The 23,121-nt window shown below is 37.5% G+C and overlaps 1 protein-coding gene across 1 annotated transcript; it reads right to left on the reverse strand.

The window, feature by feature from the left end:
* Positions 1–20,845: 20,845 nt before the first annotated feature.
* Positions 20,846–22,732, reverse strand: LOC145286480 (uncharacterized). The gene has a single exon (XM_080135386.1). The coding sequence runs from the start codon at positions 22,730–22,732 to the stop codon at positions 20,846–20,848; it is 1,887 nt and encodes a 628-aa protein (XP_079991512.1).
* Between the last annotated feature and the right edge of the window lie 389 nt (positions 22,733–23,121).

A 23,121-nucleotide genomic window follows, 5' to 3' on the forward strand; every position in this document is an offset into this window, starting at 1 on the left:
TTTTGGTAATTCGCATATGAGTTGAGCGAGATTGTTGACAAGCCTACTCACTTGCTCGATGCTGATGGACACTTTTCATGCCTTCTTGATCATTTCTTGACAATCTGCCATGAGAATTGCACATCTACTGTTCTTTCCTTGTTCAAGATACTCCGATCATTCAATTTTCTTAAGTTCAGAATCATCTCGTCTCCCTTTCCAATACAGAGTGAATCGACACTCACGAGTGTATTGGAGGATTTTTAAATTTTTCATCACTGGAATTCGTTTGCATTCAAAACAGAATATGTCATGCATCGCCTTTGATACATTTAATTGATAAATCACTGCTATTGAAAGTTTTAATACAATCTAAAAAATTTAAAAGAGATTAAATACCCAGTTACATGGTTCATTTAATTGCTTTCAATCAAACAGAGCCACTAGAACAACGCCGTATTTAAAACTGCTCACAAACACAGCAAAGGTTATCGAAAATGCGAAAGAATAATATGCTATATCCAGTAAATCTAGAATTGCTTAATATCAACCTCGTCGCAATTTTGAAGAATAAAAACCAGGATTTGAAGAAAATGTAAGACCTCTATTCCAACCATGATTAATGGACTAATTATGGTCGCCTCCTAACTTTTAGAAAAGAATTTTTCATTCCATCCTTTCAGAATTTCCCACATGACTGTCTCTCTCTGTGTCTCTACTATGATATCATATCTCTATCTGTCTCATGATATCAAAGTCACTTTGTATGTGTGAGTTCCTTCCCCATAGGGTCCCAAGCTTATCTTTTTCAAATTTCATACAAAAGAAATTTATATGCCTAGTAGTGGTCTTAGATATGTTTTGTACAGAAAGGGAAGACTATTTTCAAATATCCCCCTAACCTGGGAACGGAGTAACGGACTTATATTAAGTAGATATTAATAAAGCCTTACATTTTCTTTTCTTTTTCTTTTTTTAAATGGAGAGTAGATAATACACTGTGGTTGTGTTATTGGCAGCTCCAGTAATTCTCGCTTCTCCTTGTTTTTGTCCCTCAGTCCTCATTTCCAATGAGTGATTTTTCTGACAAAGGGCGAAGAAAAAGTTGTTCTCCAGGTCGGTAGTACTTCGTGAACAGTAGCCTGAGATGTCGGAAATTTTTCTGTTTCTATGTCTATCCTTGTGACCACGTCACTAGTAAGGGTGCTGGAGGTAAACGTTTCATCTGGGCTGACGTTACCCGCCTGATAGTTAGGGATCCGAACCTTGGATTAACCACTAAGGAGGCTGTCCTATCAGTAGGTGTAAAGTACTGGGGCTGATGTATTACCATTTGGTGAATGGATTCTGGACCATACAGTAGTTTCTGGTAGTGGCTCTCGATGGGTAATTGTTACGGCTTTACTTTATCATGTGTTACAAAAAAAAAAAAAAATTTCCTGTCGTTCTCTCTCTGTCCTACTCTAACCAAGTCTGTCGACCCGTTTCACAAACCCCAAAAACTCAACATGAAATATCTATAAAAAAAAAACAAAAAAAAAAAAACACGAATAAACCTAGAACCCCCATCCTCCAATGTAGACCCCTACTACCATGTCTCCTTCTCCAACATCAGGGGTCTACGTTCCAACCTTCCAGAGGTTGAAACCCAATTACAGGAGACGAAATCGGACTTACTTTTTTTTAAGTGAAACTGGCATAGGGCCGACCACTTCCCTAGATGAGTTCATAATTAATGGATACTCTAACTTAACATCTAAATCTGACCCCCAAGATCGCCATGGACATGGAATATACGCCTACATTAAAGATGGCTTTCCGTGTAGTAGAGATATCTCCAGAGAAGACCCTAATTTACCTTATATGTGCTTCCGGGTTGCACTTGCTTACACTACCGCATTTATATTGGCCCTCTATCGCCCCCACAACAGCGGGGTTACTGTCTTTAAGAGTATATCTGAGAAAATTGATCTCATCCTGTTTGCTCATCCTTCGGCTAACATTCACATTTGCGGTGACTTTAATGTCCATAACGTGGAATAGCTGACTCACTCAAATAAGACAGATGATGAGGGGAGGTTCTGTCATGATTTTGCCATTACCTATGACCTCACTCAGATTGTTCACGAACCCACCTGTGTGCCCGATACTACCGGTCAGTATGCAAGCCTTCTAGAATTTTCTCACAACTTCCCCTGAGCTATGTTCATGTTCCGTTCTATCTCCCCTGGGATCCTCCGACCACACAGTTGTATCAGTCAAGATAAAAATGAAATACAATAAGTCCTCAGATGTACCTCTCCACCGTACTATATATCGATACTCTATGGCTGACTGGGATAGCTTCCGTACATTCATATCTGATCTACCTCTGCATTCCATGTTTAAAAAGGATGTGTCCTCTATAGTATCAGACCAGACCGAATGGTTAATTGTAGGCATAGATCGATTCATACCATCCAAAAAATTCCAACAAAAACCTAACAGCCAGCCATGGTTCTCCCCAAAATGTGCTGCTGCCATTGCGCACAGAAATCACTTTTTCCATAGCTACCAACGTAATAGATGTACTGAGACTAAAGCTGCTTTCAGGACTGCCAGCAACCACTGTAAAAGAGTAATAAAAAATGGAAGTCCATCAAATCCAAGGTAGCTGAGCAGCGGCTTGGTTCCCACCAGTTTTGGCAAATAGCAAGCAGGATCCTGAACAGAAGCATGTGTTCTATCCGAACTATTATCAATGGACCTGAGGTCATCTCATCAACATCAGACAAGGCAAAACTATTTGCCAAGATCTTTGCAGCTAACTCTACCCTCTGTGACGAAGGTCATCAAATCCCCCTATTTCCTCCTACAACAGAAAACACACTATCCAACATACAAATATCTTTGCTTGAGGTCGCCAAGCTAATCAAGAACCTTGATTCCAGTAAAGCAACTGGCCCAGATGGCATTCCAATTATAGTGTTGAAAAAGCTTCGACCAGAACTTGCCCCCATACTTACAAAACTGTTTAGGCGTTACCTTAAGGAGAAGTGCTTTCCAACACCCTGGAAAACCTCGTCAGTATGCCTTGTATTTAAGAACTCAGGTGATAAGTCATCTCCCTCTCAGTACAGAACAATAAGTCTCTTGTGTGTCATGAGTAAGTTACTTGAATCCATATTAAATAAAGAAGTAGTCAACCACCTCAGCAGAAATAACCTCCTTAGTGACATGGTTTCCGTTTTGCTAGATCTACAGCTGATGTGCTAACAGTTATATCCCATAAGATTAGTGAATCTCTTGACAAAGGCTTCCTTTCTAGGGCAATTGCTCTTGACATATCAAAAGCCTTCGATAAGGTATGGCATAAGGGCCTACTTCACAAGATTTCCAGCTACGGTATAACTGGAAAAGTTTTCTCAATCATTAAATCATTTCTTTCTGATAGGCTCATAAGAGTAGTGGTTGATGCGCAGCAATCAGAGGCCCACAGTATTAATGCTGGAGTCCCCCAGGGGTTCATCCTGGGCCCAACTCTCTTCCTGATCTACATCAATGATCTCCCAAAACACATACTTAAATCATTCGTTGACATCTATGCTGATGACACGACCATCTATGGCAACACATCAAAGGCCGTAAATGACAAAGCTCTCTCTGATTCCCTCTCCTCTGATCTTGAGCGCATGGTACAGTGGGGGAAGGGTGGCTGGTTACTTTTAATGTATCTAAAATCAAGCTCCTATCTTTAGATCATCAACGCCCTGTTCCTCATCTGGCATCAATTGAAATGGATGGCTCTCGTCTTAGGGAGGCTTCATGTTTTGACAAGCTCCTGAGTTTGACATTACTCCTGATCTGAAATGGAACGCGTATATCAAGTCTGTTGCCCGGGCTGCTGAGAAAATGGTGGGATCCTTCTACCGCTCCAGAAGATATCTCACTACTGATGCAATTCTCTATCTGTATAAAAGCCAAGTACGTCCAAAGATGGATTACTGCTGCCACATCTGGGCTGGAGCTTCTAAAAACAGCCTATCCTGTCTTGACAAAGTACAAAATAGACTTCGTGGCTTAGTGGGGGATGCCCTTTTCTATTCCCTGCAACCTCTCTCCCACAGAAGAGACGTTGCGAGCCTGTCTTTGTTTTATCGTTATTTCCATGGAAAGTGCTCGTCCGAGCTTCAATCTCTGCCCCCCAAATCTTTCACGATAAACACCTGTCTAACTAAAACCACTGTCATTAATTTTCCCCACTCTCTATCTGTGCCTAAATCAAAACGTAGATTCTATGAACAAAGCTCCTTTCTTAGAAGTGCACACCTATGGAATTCTCTTCCGTCTGCCTTTTTCCCACCTGACTACAACTTGGATGTCTTCAAGTCCAACATAAACAAATCCCTGATTAATCGCCCCCTTAAGCAAGACACTTTATCAAATCTCCAATACCAACTATTACTACGATATTATCCCATTGATTATTGTACACATAAGAACCCTTATCCCCGAGTGGCTTCCGGGCCTTTATAAGAAGTGATCCCCCATGTAAAAACAAAACAAAAAAAAACTTATCCGATAAGTATCGAAAATCGAAAAAATCCGATCCTAAATTTTTTTTCTTATAGAAAAAAAAAAGAATTTTTACTGTGGAACTTTTTATACGTTACACCGACAATAATAACGATAATAAAATTTCAGAAAAATATTTTTTCTTAAAAAACGAACAAACAAATTATTGACATCTGGAGATATAGCGCAGTGGTAGAACATTCAACTACAAATCGAATGATCCCCTTTGGGTGTACCTCACAATTTTATTTGAATTTTTTCTTATTAATGAGTTCAAGTTATGATAAAAGAAGAGCACCATTTAAAATCACCGCAAATCATTTCTTCGTTTGTATATTTTAAGACTAAGCATAATTCAGAAGTGACTTTTACAGAGCATTCATCGTCAAGCCCAAATATCAGCTTACGTGATAAACAAACACAGATGAAATTTAATGAACAATATTATCATTATTTTTTATTTAAATTTTTATTTATTTATTTTTGCGAATTAGTCCACCGGACAAATTATTCCTCGTGATATATAATCTATATATATAAAAGCGAAAACGTATGTATGTATGTATGAATGTGTGTTTGTATGTATCGCAAAAACGTTCGACACGGTTCACGGATTTTCACGAGATCGGCATTATTTTAAAGTTCCAACCTTCGCCCGACAAATATCGAAAAATTGGCCAAAAACATTAATTTCTTCACCCTAAAATCATCAGTTTTCTGCAGGGAGAGGTCAGCAAAAACCGTCCTCTATGACAAGTTCGCTTCTACGCATGCGTCACACGACGTCGAAACATGATTAACTTTAAATTTTAAAAACACCGACACAATTTCGGAGATGTCGTCTTAGCTCAATTGCTTAGTGAGTGGCCTCATTATCTAAAGATTTTGGGTTCGAATCGTGGTGTGAGATGCCTTTTTACATTTAACATCGTTCGTTTGCCTTACCTTAGTTTTTTTTGTGTTTTTTTTTCAATTTTTTAAAGTTTTAACATTTATTTTTTCAAAAATATTTACTTCGCTTATTCTTATGTTTTGATTACCCCCCCTTCCCGCCCGAGCACACACATCTCTAAACACCCGGGAAACACCGGGTACCCCCGCTATTATTCAATAAATGACTGATTCTATAATAATACATATGCAATATGCATACATTAAAATATAATATTTAAGCGTATTGTATGACCGTGCAACGCCGAGCATCCAGCTAGTAAATAATAATACAAAAAAAAAGTGGTTTATTATTTTGAACGCATCGAAAACCAAGCCCTCTTCCTTTGGCGAATAAAGTTTGGATCCTCATTCTGCCTCAATCGAAAGAATGTGCTTCTCTTTGTTTTGATAATATATTGAGAATGAATTTCACCACACACCTGAAATGAATATATGTGTGTGCGTACGTGCGTATGTGATATTTTTATAATAAATATTTTATTCATTAATTCACATATATATTCACATATATATGTTTCGTTTTAATAAGACTTATCAGTGTGGTTAGATAAGGTAATATCGAAGTAATTTTTAGTGTCCTTCCTACATATTTGCTATCTTGGCCTTACAAAACAAAATGGAAAGAAAATAATGTTCATACTTTCTGTCAATTGAAGTAAACGGCGTAGCATTGTTTTTATTCGGAAAGTTTTCATATTTCTCTACAAAATGCTTTACCTTTGGAGGAAACAATTACTGAATATGTATTTTATTTATCTACGTGTATGTTCCAACTTCAATAGCACACACACACACACACACACACACACACACACACACACACACACACATATATATATATATATATATATATATATATATATATATATATATATATATAAGAATAAAAATTACAATAAGTTTACCAAGGTAATCAAAATGGTAAACTTAAAATATATTATAAATATTAAAGAGTTAATATTTACAAGTAAAATAAACTCAGCCAGATGGAAAAGCTCAATAAAACCGAAAAGGAAATAGAGCTTATAATATGAACAAATGATTAATAAAACATGTTAAAAGACATCTTGAAAAAGAGTTAAAAACATATTTAATTTTAAAAAAGGAAACACAAGATAAGTGGATAGTCCTTAATCCGCGGAGTTTCGAAGAAATACTCTCCTTCTCATTAGAGGGCAGGAATTAGCAAAATGCAGGATCGGATTTTGCATATAAAAGTATTTAATGAAACTAAAAGTAAGTCACATATCTTACTTGGTTAAAAAAAGGGTGAGGTAAGGGGAACAGGAGGCAAAATAAAAATAAAAATAAAAAGATTTCACATGAATGGACAGTCCGGTGAAGGGTAAAAATCCAAAAATGGTAAAATCCAAAACGGTAGAATTTAAAATTTCAATCCGATAGGTAAATTCCAAATGGTCTAAAATAATCCAAAAGGCAGAGTTCCTTGGAAAAAGCGCAAATGGAATGAATTCCAAATCATTAAAAGAAAAGTACTCGAGAGAATATTTAAAAAACACGTCTGTCAAGGCTGGATGAATAAAAAAAATATATATATCAGAGAGGCGGTAGCACTCTCTATATAGGGATGGCCCGTACACGCCTATATACGCCTACAAAACAAAACTATCCAAATCTCAACTAAAATCAACTTATAAGTTTCAAAAAGCACATATTCTTACAGAGAATCGTCTTACGAATTCAGCGAGGGTCAGAACTTCAGTTAAAATGTCAAAAGATAGCAAAAAAAAGGGTACAAAAATGGCCAATTGTTCTTCTTTCTTCTTTCTTCTTTCTTTTGAGACGATGTATCTCGGTGTACGAACGGTCTCTGACAACAGTTCAAGCATCAATCGACTGCTCTTTACACGGAGAAGTGCAGTGACCCATCGCTTTTTAGCTAACTCCATAATTAAATAAGATTACGTGTAATAACAAGTTTTAAACACTATATACCCAATGTAGACAGACCACTTCGAACACGGAACTTCTCTCAAAAGGGACAGCTCCAAATAATACACCGGATGCTCACAGACGTTCCAGTTTGCCAGTGGCCTATATTTCTTGGACGCTGAATATTTGAGGTGAACGTTAAGGTTTTTTCTTTAAACAGTAACCCACCAGCGTTAATGAAACCACGAAATCTTTATCTCAGTTGATCAAAATTGTTATAAGAGTAACCTATCAGCAAGTACGACGTCAAAAAACAATGTTATAAAAACAAATAATTCTTCAGATTTTGGACTGTAAAATATGTACAAAATGTCAATGCTGTGACCAGGATTCGAACCTAGGTCAGCACGGCCACAACGTGAGGTCCTAACCTCTAGACGATCACGGCTAACACTGACGTCTGTCGCTCTTGGCAGAAAGACACATGACTACTGTCGAACTATTGAAAAATAAGGAGGAAATGCGCATGCGCAAAAATACACTATAGCAACCATTGTTAAATGCAGCTGAATCTCTTCGCTCGCTAAGAAAAGTAGATCAGACCAGTTCTTCTAAGAACTCACCAAACGCCAAAGGAAATAAGTTAAATTAACCGGAAAAGAAACTGCAAGAAAATCATCTTCTAAGAACTCACTGGAAGCTGACCAAAAAGAATCAAAATCCAAGCCCTAGCCACAAAAATAACTAGATATTGTGGCTACTATACACAATCTACTAATAAAAACAAGTAAGTTTTCTAAAATAAACTACAATAAATTAACCAAGTAACCTCACACTGTCACTGATTAGGATTCATATAAAGATAACAACTACACTATTGGTGTATATACCGTTCCACACTTTAACTATTGGTGACGGAGCAGTATCTCAATTCTACGAGAGTTGTCTTGCTATAAGATAAGTGATATTATGGTAAGATACACATAAGTGTTATATGTTTACATTTAATAAAAAATGCCAAACTCAGCACGTAGTAAAAAAGCTCAGAGAAATATAGACTATGAAAAAAACAAAGTCAAGGTATTATCTGAGCAAAAAGAATACTATCAGAAAAATGCTGAAATAATAAAAATTAAGTATCATGCAAATCCTGAGGCAAAGAAGGCTGCCTCACGTGCTGACTCAAAAGCACGGTATAACAGGGATCCCGAGGGGAAAAAACTGCCTCACGTGCTCTTTATAACAAAGAACCAGAAAAAAGAAGGCTGCCTCACGTGCTGACTCAAAAGCACGGTATAACAGGGATTCTGAGGAGAAAAACGCTGCCTCACGTGCTCTTTATAACAAAGAACCAGAAAAAAAGAAGGCTGCCTCACGTGCTCTTTATAAAAAAGAACCAGAAAAAAGAAGGCTGCCTCACGTGCTGACTCAAAAGCACGGTATAACAGGGATTCCGAGGGGAAAAAGCTGCCTCACGTGCTCTTTATTACAAAGAACCAGAAAAAAAGAAGGCTGCCTCACGTGCTGACTCAAAAGCACGGTATAACAGGGATTCCGAGGGGAAAATGCTGCCTCACGTGCTCTTTATAACAAAGAACCAGAAAAAAAGAAGGCTGCCTCACGTGCTGACTCAAAAGCACGGTATAACAGGGATCCCAAGGGGAAAAAAGCTGCCTCATGCACAAACTATTATAAAAAGACCTAAAACCCAGCAGGAAGCGACCTGCTACTAATGGAGGCGGCAATGAGCCGCCTCCTAAAAAAGACAATACTACCATGAATGTAAGTTTAAAAATAAGACTGTAAGTAAAAATACTAATTAACAAGAATAAAAAAGCATTGGAAATGCAAAAGGATATAGGGATGGTATGCCAAAAAGTATACAAACAAGATAGCTATGAATGGCTAGGCACATGGAAATAGAATTGAATCCAAAGTATAGCCCTATAGCTTTTTACAACCGTAATGATGGCACGGAATGAAGATTGGAGAAAAGCTATAGGGCTATACTTTGGATGCAATTCTATTTCCATGTGCCTAGCCATTCATAGCTATCTTGTTTGTATACTTTTTGGCATACCATCCCTATATCCTTTTGCATTTCCAATGCTTTTTTATTCTTGTATATATTTCATTCCAAGCAAAACATATTGCCGCTTGGACGTAAGGGCTACTAATTGGGATCATGGCTAAGAAACATTAAGGTGTTGTTTTACGTTACATTTAAACTTCTGCATATCAGTACAGTTAGGGAAGTAAGTAGCAGGAAGGGAATTCTGAAGTTTAGCTGTTTAAGGGAAATAGAAAGAGTAGAAAGCTTTCTAGCATTTAGGCACCTCAACTGTGAAGGGGTGTAATTTAGCTGCTAAGCGGGCTTGTCTGGGATATTACGTCGAGGGCCACAAGTGCAACGAGTTCACCAGAGTACATTCCATTAAAATACTTGTTATAACAAGCATAGAGATGCAACATTACGATGATGCGACAGGGGTTGAAGCCTAGTTGAAAAAGTGGGACCGATTAGATTGGATACCTTTTTAGGATCCTATATAAAAGAAAGAAACTAGTAGGAGATGCACAAGCCTAGATGTGACAACAATGCTCCATATCATCAGTGCGGCTAGACAAGCAAGTGCTTCAAGTCAGGAGCAAAACCTGAACGTCGAGCCGACAGTCTACGCTTCTACCCCCACCTCTATCTCTATTTCTCTATTTTCTCTGTCTCTCTCTCTCTCTTAGAACACACACACACACACACACACACACACACACACACACACACACACACATATATATATATATATATATATATATAATCTCCAGAAAGTTTTATACATACGATTTAAATTTCTTGAAAGTATGAGTTTTAATAGAGATATGCACACATAATCTACTGATGATGATGATGAAGTAAAAGAAGAAGAAGAAGAAGAAGAAGAAAAAGAAATAATGAGGCACGAAGGATAAAGTCGATAAAACTGCCCGAAATACAGGAAACAAACAAGTTTTGAAAAAGAAGGGAGAAATAGCGATAAAGAATATGCTTCCATAAAAGCAAAAAAAAAAAAAAAGGTCACAGCAAAAAAACTGAAATGAAAGAAAAAATTCATTAAAAGACTTAACAAACTAATCTGTTTGTGTTGATGTACCACAAATCAAACAAGATAGAAAATGATATAAAAAAAATAATAAATGATAAAGATAACTGATATATAAAAAAACAGGTGCGTTGTTGAGTGACGTGACTGTAAATTGAAATCTAACATTTATAGGTTTGCGGCATGTGTCAATGCGTGAATGCCTCTGTTTATATGAACGCCTATATGAGTGAGAATTTTATGCCTACTAGAAACCGTCCTAGAGTGTCTCTGGTCTTTTTGTGCTGGTGTTTATCATAATAATTTGTCACGAGGATACTTCACCTTACAAGTAAATTCTGACCAAATATTTAAAAAAATAACATAGTTTTCTAAGCACAAATAAGATCCCCCTCAACACGCCTATGCACTAGTTCATACAAGGAATGATATTTCTTCTCACGCGATGTATTTCAAATAACAAAATAGCTGGATACTCCACCCGACCAAATGAATTCTTGTCCTGGAATCCGACAATACCAAGAAAATGCTACAATAATTGATCAACTGAGGATAATTAGTTCTGTTCACTCTTTTATTAACTCAACGTGTGAGAAGTCGAGGAAAATATTGGTTGAACAGTCGAATATCTATGTATCGACTATAGAAAAAGTAATTGGTTGCATGGATGTACCTTTATGTGACCGCATTTATGTGAACGCATCTATGTGAACGCTTTTATGTGAACGTCTACATATGAATGCCTTTATCCGGACACCTCTTTGTTAATACTTGAATTTCTCTATGCAAACTTTACAGTCGCGGCTTCAGAAGAAAGAATAATATCTATATATTTATAAATCTATCTGACACTTAATATATGTAAATATTATTTCAATATAGTTATAAAAATGATCACACACACACACACACACACACACACACACACATATATATATATACATCTATATTTTTATAAAGTAATAGGGTTCGTGTGTTTCTGTCTGTGTGTACAGCTCTCCATCATCAAGGAAATATAAAGGAGGTAAGAGGGTAGATCTCTCCTGGTAGAGAAACATTAGAACCCATTTTAGGATGTTTCTGTTATAGGAGACATAAGAATATTTGCCTAATTTCTTTATATACTAGTCTACAAACCACCCCCATATCGAATGACTTATGCTCATTTGCATATCACATTATATTAAATCTCTTTAACTAATTACCTCGACCTTATTACATATTGGAAATATTCTAATCATTTCAACTGTACTATTTACAAAATCTATTTAACATTTAATTATTTAATATATTTTCATTTAATTTTATATTCGATTTATTTCACTTTACGTATATTATCAAAACAATTCATTGGCGAGCAAAGCTTTATGTTTTGGGATTGTATTGAAAATGTAATGGAAATTTCAATTTCGTTCCGTTTTAATCTTTTATATTTTACCTGCCAATATAATTGAAAGAATACAATTCAACTATCGTAATTTTATATAAATAAACAAAAACAAATATTTTAAAATAAAACTTTATTAAAAAATAAATAATTTTATTTTTAAATGAAAAAAATCAATTTAGTAAAATAATTGTATTAAACACCCCCAGCCTTGTCAGCAAACCTGTAAACCTATAAAAGTTAACATTTCGAATGTAAACAGTGATTTTTCGATTTTGTTAGCGCTTGCCGCAATTAAAGACAATTAAAACGGAACTAACTTTATTTCCATTCTATTTTTTAAACAACCCCCAAAACATAACGCTCTCTTCCAGTTATAGCCAATTTTTTTTTAATTAAATAAAACAGGTCAAAATAAACAGATAAGCGCATTTTCTTTTACATTTTTCTTACAACAATTGTCATTTAACCAACTGCAGGATATCGTTACTTTTGTGGGGTTGTTTTGAAAATGGCACGCAGATTATAATTTCGTTCCAATTTAATCTTTCTGGTCGAGCCTATTTCGAAAGCCTGTTTATCATAGATTTGAACTACAAATAATTTATTACATTTTGATTATTACTATCTTAAGACTTAAAGCTTATATTTATTTCATTTTTCTATTTATATATTGAATTAGTTATTTCCAGTCTTATTTAAACTTAGTGCTTTCTTTAAACCGGATGAACCTTTTATAAAAATATGAGTTTAACGTAAAACACGAACAAGGTTTTATTCAACTAAATTTCTTCCAGTTTACTAACAAAATATATAAATTTAAAAGAGATATAAATAATAAAATAAAAAGGTTATGTAATTTAAAAGAAATACACGTACTCACAAAAGCAGAACTTTTTTTTACACATTTTTTTCTTTAAAACCATAACAATGAGACTAACAATTACCTAGATCTTAGTAATTATTTGTTTTAATAGAACTGTTTTAATTGTACTGTTTACTTAGTTAACCTAAGTTGGTATTACATTTATTTTACATTTACTTTTTTTTTTAATTATTACTTTTAGACTGTGACGTTTACACCCGGAAGTAATGAGTCACACGTAGGTCGCTTTTATTCATTCCTTTTGGTCAAGATCAAAGTGTAGTATCTGTTCCGGCAGATGCTGCAAGCTATGACTAGCTAGGACTAGCTATGACTAGCAAAGACCAGATGTGGGGGCAACCCCACATGCCTGACCTTTAACCAGCTCCCACCTCCCACCTCTCGGGAGCTGGTCCCCTTTTTCCCTTCCCCCTCCCTTCACTCCTCACATTAAAAATCGGCCTTGTGCCTAATTTGCTCGGTGGGGGAGCAAATAAACACCATCTGTTCCGGCAGATACTGCAAGCTATGACTAGCTAGGACTAGCTATGACTAGCAAAGACCAGATGTGGGGGCAACCCCACATGCCTGACCTTTAACCAGCTCCCATTTCCCACCTCTCGGGAGCTGGTCCCCCCTTTCCCTTCCCCCTCCCTTCACTCCTCACATTAAAAATTGGCCTTGTGCCTAATTTGCTCGGTGGGGGAGCAAATAAATACCATCTGTTCCGACAGATACTGCACTTAAGATAATTTGTACCAGTCAATGGAGGGGAAACCCTCTATACTGGGACAATTATTATTTTTGGTAACCAGAGTGCCCCCTTTTTGCCTACTTTTAGGGGAGCTGGTTTTTACCTCACATTAAAAACGGCCTTGTGCCTAATTTGCTCAGTGGGGGAGCAAATAAACACCATCTGTTCTTCAGATGCTGCACTTCATTTTCTTGTTCTCTTTCGGTGGAGGAGAAATCCTTCACGACTGAGACAATTTTTATTTTTGTACCTTTTCTCCACGTTAAAAAACGACCCTGGTGTCTAACTCTGTCCCGTGGGGAGGCATAGTAAATAGGTACAATATAATTGTTTATAATTGTACTATTCAGAAATATTATCTATAGTTCGTCCATTTCAGTTAGTATACATTTCCTTTACGCTTAATTAATTTACAATCATTAATATCGTTAAACAATTCTGTTTAAAACCGAAATTATGCCACCCAAACGAAGTAGAAACGAAAGTGAGGAAGAAAGAATGGAAAGATTGGAAGCTAATAGACTTGCTGCAATTATATATTATCTATAGTTCGTCCATTTCAGTTAGTATACATTTCCTTTACGCTTAATTAATTTACAATCATTAATATCGTTAAACAATTCCGTTTAAAACCGAAATTATGCCACCCAAACGAAGTAGAAACGAAAGTGAGGAAGAAAGAATGGAAAGATTGGAAGCTAATAGAGTTGCTGCAATTCGCTCCAATGAAAACAATTCAGATAGAGAAAGACGTCTAGAACTTAACAGGATACGTCAAAGAGAAAGGAGAGCAAGACTGTCAGATTTGGAAAGAGAAACCCAACGTGAAGCTGACAGAACTAGACATGCTGTAAGGCGGTTAAATTCATCACAAGATGAAATTCAAGAAAGGCAAACATATGCACTGGAAAGAGAAGCAATATTACGATCGAATGAATTATATGAGGTAAGTAGACGTACACAAGGTGAGTTGAGAGTGGCTCAACGACATCAGAATGAATCGGAAACCCAACGAAGCTTTCGCCTATACCAAGGGCAACAACGAGAGGCTGCATGGAGAGAGAGTATGACTTTGCCCCAGCAATTGACAGAAAACGAGGCAGCTAGACAACGAATGACTGCTTTGAGACACCATGAAATAGAACACTGCAATAGAAAAGGATTGCTCTACAACAAAAATGACTCTCTCACTACAGCTGATATAGGAAAAATGGACAAAGTATGTCAACATTGCTCAGCTGTAAAATTTAAAGGAGAAACCCCTGGTTGTTGTTGTTCTTCTGGCAAAGTTGTGCTTGATAGCTTTCCACCACTGCCTCAGTTGCTTCAAGATTTGCTCTCCGGCAATGGTCCCATCTCTAAAGATTTTCTGCAAAATCTACGCAGTTATAACAATTGTTTTGCAATGACATCATTTGGTCACAAAATTGCGGCAGTACATGGGTGGAATCCTTCTTTTAGAATTCGAGGCCAGGTTTGCCACCAGATTGGGAGTCTTTTACCACCTGAAGATGAAACAGCAAAGTTTATTCAAGTCTACTTCTTGGATAGTCTGGAAGAGGAACTACATAATCGGGGACGTGACAGTAGACTCAATAGAGACATTCTCCAAAGTCTGACTGAATTTTTACATGAGAACAACAGCTTTATTTGTCAGCTGAAAACAACAAAGGAGAGGATTGAAGAAGAACACTTGGTAGAACATAAAGTTGTCATAAGGGAAGACCGAGGGCCGCAAGAAGAGCATCCACGGCGATTCAATGCTCCAACAACAACGTATGAGATTGGAATATTAATGGAGAATGAACCAACAGCTAACCGGGATATTGTCTTGCGTTTTAGAAATGATACATTAAAATGGATCTCCGAACTACATCCCCTCTACGATACTTTAATGTACCCGTTAATGTACCCCTATGGTTCTCCATCTTACAACATCTACATGAAGGCATCCAATGGGCGAAAAGTTACCCAACAGCAATTTTATTCATACCATTTAATGACTCGGCCTGGAAACTATTTTCTCTGGTACCGAAGGCTATTTCAACAATGGCTGGTGGATGTGTACTGCAAGATTGAAACAGAACGTTTACAGTTCCTGAGGCGTGAGCAACAGACCCTGAGAGCTGACAATTATAGCAACTTGAGAGATTCAATTCTTAGGGAGGATGGGAATCCAGAACAGTTTGGTCAACGAGTTGTACTTCCGGCAACTTATACAGGAGGCCCTCGATACATGTTTGAGCGTCAAAGTGATGCCATGGCATATGTTCGGCGAATGGGCCGAGCCGACCTCTTCATTATGTTCACAACAAATCCAAAGTGGACAGAAATTACAGAAAATTGTCTTCAAGGGCAAGACCCTCAGGATCGTCCAGATATTGTTGCCAGGGTTTTCAGGCAGAAGCTAAAAAAGTTACTTGAATTTATTAAAAAGGGAGGATTTGGCAGGTTGAGGGCTTTCCTGTACAGTATTGAATATCAAAAAAGAGGACTGCCGCATGCACACATCCTCACCTGGCAGGCCCCAGAGGACAAACTTCTACCAGAAAAAATGGATCTCTGCAGATATGCAGAGATCCCTGACAAAGAGGAAGATCCTGATCTTCATGCTAAAGTGATGGCACATATGGTGCATGGACCTTGTGGACCATTTAATCCAAATTGTCCATGTATGATTGACAACAAATGTTCCAAAAAATACCCAAAAGAATTTCTTCAGTGTACCAAGCAAGGCCAAGACTCTTACCCCAAGTACAGGCGAAGAAAACCAGAAGATGGAGGCCAGACTGGTACAATAAGGATGAAGAGAAATGGTCGGTATGTTAATCAAGAAATAACAAACCAGTGGATTGTTCCGTACAACAAGGTCCTCCTTCAGCAGTTCAATGCTCACATTAACGTAGAAATTTGCAGCTCGATCCAAAGCATCAAATATGTCCTCAAATACGTGAATAAAGGATGTGATCAAGCAGTGTTTGAACTACAAAGAACTGATGGAGCAGCTAACCAACAAGGCCAAGTACAAAGTCACATTATGGATGAGATCCAGCAGTTCCAGAATGCAAGGTATGTCGGCAGTTCAGAGGCAGCCTGGAGGATATTGGAACATCCCATCCATGAACATTTCCCCCCAATTGTACAACTTTCTGTTCATCTTGAAAATGGGCAGCGTGTCATGTTCTCAGCTGATACTGCTCTGGAACGAGCCCAAGGTCCACCGCCTGCCACAACTTTGACAGCATTTTTTCAACTCTGCCATGAGGATGACTTTGCAAGGGGTCTCAAATATGTAGAAGTCCCTGAGTTTTACACTTGGAATAAATCGACAAAGAAATGGATGAGAAGAATGCGTGGGGTACAAGTTGAAGGTACTGAAAATGATGATGTATGGAAGGCACCATGCATTGGGAGAATCTACACGATTAGTCCAAAAGCAGGGGAGTGTTATTTCTTACGCCTGTTGCTCAATGAGGTTGCTGGTCCAACTTCATTTCAAAATTTGCGAGCATACAATGGTCAGGTGTTTGAAACATACAGAGCAGCGTGTCTTGCTCGAGGCCTTCTAGAAAATGACCATCACTTGCATCAAGCAGTAGGAGAGGCAAGTGCCACTCAATCACCTTCAAATTTGCGAAGCCTATTTGTGATAATTTTAACAGCCTGTGAGCCAAGAAATCCTCTTGAGATCTGGATGGCTTTTCGTGATGTAATATCTGAAGACATTCTTCACAGATACAGGCAAGAAGTTAACAATCCAGAAGCAGATTTTAATGAGGACATCTACAATAAAACTCTTTGTCTAATTGAAGAAAAAGTTCTCCTTATGTGCGGTCAACCATTGGCAAGCTATGGATTACCTGCACCAATGCAAGGGAGAGATGAAAGACTCGCGAGAGAGTATCAACGTGAAGTTACTTATAATCTTGAAGAACTTCCCTACAAGCAGAAAATATGCAAGAAAAACTGACCGATTCTCAAAGAGAAGTTTACAATTCATTCATGGCAATGTTGGAAGCACAAGGTGAAATGAACAAAAACATGATGTTTCTTGATGCTCCAGGTGGTACGGGCAAGACTTTTGTAATCAATTTGATCCTTGCAAAGATTAGATCCATGAGAAAGATAGTGCTTGCAACAGCATTCAGTGGCATTGCTGCTACTCTACTACAAGGTGGCCGCACTCTTCACAGCACTTTTAAAGTACCCTTGGATACTCATCGAATGGATCAGCCAGTTTGCAAAATTACTGGTAACTCAGCCTTGGCAAATGTAATTAGAGACACCTCTGCAATCATTGTAGACGAAGCCCCAATGACGCACAAGAGTGCTTATGAAGCAATTGACCGAACACTGCAAGACATCACAGGAAACAAGAATCCCATGGGTGGCATTCCAACCTTATTTTGCGGTGATTTCCGTCAAATCCTCCCAGTGGTTAAAAATGGCACAAGGGCTAACATTGTCAATGCAAGTTTGAAACAATCCTATCTCTGGAGGCACGTTATAGTGAAGAGACTGACTACTAATATGAGAGCCTATATCTCTGATAACACAGCTGCAGCAGACTTCTCAAAATTGCTTCTCCAAATCGGTAATGGTCAGTTTCCTATCACTTCTTCACCTGACACAATTAAGATTCCAACTGCGCTTGGTAAATGTGTCGGTAATCAGAAGCAACTGAAAGACAAAGTGTACCCAGACCTGCAAAACAATGGAAAATCACCGGATTGGCTTGCTGAGAGGGCTATTATTTCGCCATTAAACAGCAATGTGAATCATTTGAACAATTCAATAATGGATGAATTTCCAGGAGACACAAAGCAATACAAGTCAGTTGATTCAGCTACTAATGAATATGAAGCTGTTCACTACCCTGTGGAGTTTTTAAACTCTTTGGAGATATCTGGAATGCCTCCACACATTTTAAATCTCAAAATTGGATCGCCAATCATGATTCTTCGATCCTTGGAACCGCCAAAAATAACAAACGGAACCAGATGTGTTATCACCAGATTGCACACCAATGTACTTGAGGCCACCATTTCCTGTGGTCCCTACAAAGGCGAAACCGTTCTACTGCCAAGGATCCCCTTAGTTCCATCGGACTCAGTACTTCCATTTAAATTCCGGAGACTCCAATTTCCTGTGAAGGTGTGTTTTGCAATGAGCATAAACAAAAGTCAAGGTCAGACATTTAACACCATTGGCGTAGACTTGACATCAGACTGCTTCAGTCACGGTATGTTCTACGTCTCCATCAGCCGGACAGGAAGTTCAGAAAAACTCTACATTCTGGCTCCAAATCAAAGCAGCAGAAATGTAGTTTACCCTGAGGCTCTTTAGTGAAAAGTTCGAGAAATGGATATGAGGAAAAACTGACATGATCTGATTGTGGTAAGTTTTTAGTATTGAATGTGCAAGATAAAATTTAAGCAAGAGTTGAAAATGACTTCAATGAAAAATTTACTATGTAACATCAAGTAACCTTCCTTTTTGATGAAAATGTTTTGTGAAGTTCCTGATTGAATTTCAGTCACTACAAGAGGTAGTTAAAATGTTAATCACCTTATGCAATCGTTGCTCTTACAACATCAACTTACTGGAAAGGTGCCCACAGATTTTGGTACCCGAGTGCGCAACAAAGCTCCGTGCGAAGCACGGGTATCTTTGCTAGTATATATATATATATATATATATTAAGACAAAGATTATTGAATAGCACGGAGTTATTCTGTTTTACAATTTTCCTTTTTATCTTCTCCAATCTCCGAATAGTCCTTTTTGTGTTCTTCTCGAAATTGTATAAGTTGGATCCATAATCGCGAGCGCTTTCGACAGAAGTGCTTCTATCATCCTCAGGCATATTGCAGAAATAAATGTAGAAATTAAAAAAAAAATTTTTAATTGCATATATATACATTTAAGTCCGCCCACCTAACTTGTAACAAGCTACAGCGTGATTATGAAAAAATGTATACATATGTAATTTAAAAAAACAATTTCTACATTTATTTCTGCAATATGCCCAGGATGATAGAAGCACTTCTGTCGAAAGCGCTCGCGATTATGGATCCAACTTATACAATTTCGAGAAGAACACAAAAAGGACTATTCGGAGATTGGAGAAGATAAAAAGGAAAATTGTAAGACAGAATAACTCCGTGCTATTCAATAATATTTGTCTAAATGAGAAAATGCTGCCTAAATATACACAATATATATATATATATATATATATACATATATATATATATATATATATATATATATATATATATATATATATATATATATATATATATATATATATGTTAGAACTCCGGGATACGGCATTAAAAATTAGTAACAAAATAGAGTACAGTATATAATACACATGTATATAATCAAATAACATTATAATAACATCGTAAGGCGGTGCAAATACCGTAACCAGGGCCCTGAAAAATATCGTATTCCACATCGTAACCTGAAAAAAAAACTGCACCCTAGTGTCACCGTATCCCGTATATATATATATATATATATATATATATATATATATATATATATATATATATATATATATATATATATATATGGACAGAATCATCAGTCAGTGTTTCTATTTCTCATTCCAGCCGTAATAAGGATTTCTTTCATAAGATGAAGCAATTTATGGAAGTACAAGTTGCCAGCGCAGGTCAAAAAGGTAACAAGTGTAAATAGATTTTTAAATAATGTTAATCGATTTTATGATTATCGTATAAAAACACATAAGAGGATTTTAAAAATAAATCTGAACTTAAATAAGATAGTGCTGATATGATAAATTAATAAAAAAACTATTTTTAATTTTTACTTCTATATCGTTCCATTACTTTTATATCGTTCCATTTCTTTTTGTTGTATTATGACTGGGTTTGGTTTTTTCGTTGATTGTTAAGAGAATTGAACTTCTGCATAGATGTGTCACGAAGATCGTGCCTCAAAATTGTTTGGTTTTTATCGTGGAAGTTTCTCCACTGAAAGGTAGAGGTTAACAAGGATTTTGCAACAATGGTTTGTTGCGACCTGTGACTAGGTAAAAAGTGTAGAACCTTGTCGGTCTGGTAATAAGGGTAACGATTCAATTTCCTTCAACTCCAATCCCAAACTGAAATCACCACCAAAATTCAGTTCACTCCATCCCTCTTATAATCCAGTTAGCCAATCAAATAAGTTAAATGTAACATCTACCAATATAAAAAGAGGCATCGCCCACACAAAAGGTTTTTGCTGCCACTCTTCCTGAGAGTCGCAGGTAAGTGCTTCAAGTTTTCTCAACACCCTCCCACTCAACAGAAAACAAAATCAATTATTATTGATTTTGTAAAGCCTTCTCAATATACATATTCCTCATAGAGGCCCTTCATTTCCAGAGTGTGTACCACCCTATCTAACACCTTGAGGGCTACTTGGTGATTAGAGCGCACCTGAGCTAATTTATCAGTGTGCCACGGTAACTGCACCCAGTACCGTCCCTCCTTAAACTCTATATTTCTCATAAACTCCTCTACCTTCTGGGCATCATAGTCGGACAAGGTATCATTCTCTGATAGCCCCAAAGACTCCACACTGTAAATCCACTCCAGACCTCTTTCTACAGTACTGTCCTCAAAAGTTTCTTTATAGGGGTCCGAATAAGAAGAACACACATCAAGAACACTATTAACAATGGAGGTCGGACACTTAACAGTTCTCATGACTTCTCCATAAACTGGAACCTTGTGTTGGATCGTTTTAATTTGGTGAGGAAACATGAAATTCCTGGGATCCCCAAAAGGTATCACTCCTCGTGGGGAAAGCCAAGCTTTCCCATTCATACATTTTATCATTTGTAGGGGTTCCATAAATTGTAACAGGTCTACCCCTATTAACCCTTCCAAAGTTATATTGGCATTTCTTCCTAAATCTGTATCCAGGGTGTAATCCAATTTCGTAAGGTTCTCGACCACAATCGGCAAATGCTCCATTGTATGAATGATGTCTAATTCCTTGTCAATAAGGATAGGTAGCTGCCGCTTTACCCCTGGCGTCAACTCCACTGTTGTGGTAAGTCGCTGAAAATTGCAGGTTTTCCTTCCTAGAAACGTCACAATCTCAAGGTTTACCTCTGAGACAGATCTTGGGTCACAAGCCAGATCCTGCAAAATTCTTCCACTAAAGTACGAATTTTGACTGCCCGTGTCTATCAAACATCGCAGCTTCACAGCTTTGTCCCCTCTTTGTAGTACGATGGTAGTAATCGGCAAAATACACTGCTGCTCACCCAAACCGGTATTGATACATTCATTTGTTGATGTATACGGCATAGGGCTCATGATTGCGGTATGGTCCTGGGCTGAACATCGCTCACAATTGCCCTTAGGGCTTCTTTTACAGGGACACGAATCACTGAAATGATTGTTACTTGTGCACCTATAACATAGTCCGAGTTCTCGACAACGACGCCATCTTTGAGGAAATGTATGGTATTCTTCACAAACTTGAGTGGAATGACCATCCCTCAAACAAAGGTTGCAGGTTTTATGCCTCTCCTGGATATGGAAGTTCTCCAATGTTGGTGTTGTTGTCTCCGGTTTTCTGTCTGGATGAATGTATCTACGAGAGCTACCATAATCCAAATCTCTCTGGTTTGCTTCAGGGAGTGCAGCCTTCCAGGATTTTAAGATCCTGATGCCCGTATCTAAAATAGAAGTTAAAGATGGATGCGGTGCCCCTACAGACCTCACTAATTCTTCCTTAAGACGGTTGGGCAGTCTTTGGAACAGTATATGAGCCGCTAATGCCCCTCCGCCTGAATTTCTTTCCATAAATCCATATCCCAACATAGAGTCCAATTCCGACAACTCGTATTTAACCTGAGACAAATAGTTTTTAAGGTATTCAATATCATACCTGCCTCGGGTGGACAGTTTGAATAGGCTAGAGAATATCTCCTCTCTAATGCCCTCTTCATCCCAATAATTATCCTTAAGAATTTTTATTGCGGCATCATAATTATTGGATGTCTCCTCAAGATGATGTATTAGCCGAAACGGACGTCCCGTAACACAAGTCTTGAGGTAGGTTAATTTTTCTCTCCTTGATTTTAATCCCGAAGTGCAATAGTCAAATCTAGTGAGAAAATCTCTCAATGCAAATTTGTTCTCAAAGTCCAGGCCATCAAAACTAGGGCATTTGACCTTAGGCCTAAACATAGAGGTGTCAACTTGAGATGGCTGCATTACATTTGGGAGCATGAAGGGAGGAGAATCATCCTTGTGAACCTCTGCGGTTAAGTTTTGTAAATCTCTTTTCACCTCCTCTTTGAATTTGATAAGGTCATAAACATGCGATGCCACCCTATCTCTAGGAAGGAATTTAACCAAGTTTTCCTGAACTTGGTCTACTTTAGAAAGCCACTCGTTTATGTTGTCTGTGGTGTTCTTCAAGGCACATGCATCCACTGCGACTCTTTTCTTTAATTTTTCTAATGTGTATCCGATAATGTTTTTATATCTTTCCTCCGTATCCAAAAGGGCCTCAAGAAGGTGATCCGGTTTTTCTTGCATTCCTAAGGAATCCTCAAGGGAAGACATTTGTTCCGCGGCCATAATAATAAAAAATAACAGAA

The sequence above is a fragment of the Euprymna scolopes genome, chromosome 10 (assembly GCF_053919585.1).
Source record: "Euprymna scolopes isolate OS-2025 chromosome 10, ASM5391958v1, whole genome shotgun sequence".
Classification (NCBI taxonomy): Eukaryota; Metazoa; Mollusca; class Cephalopoda; order Sepiida; family Sepiolidae; genus Euprymna; species Euprymna scolopes.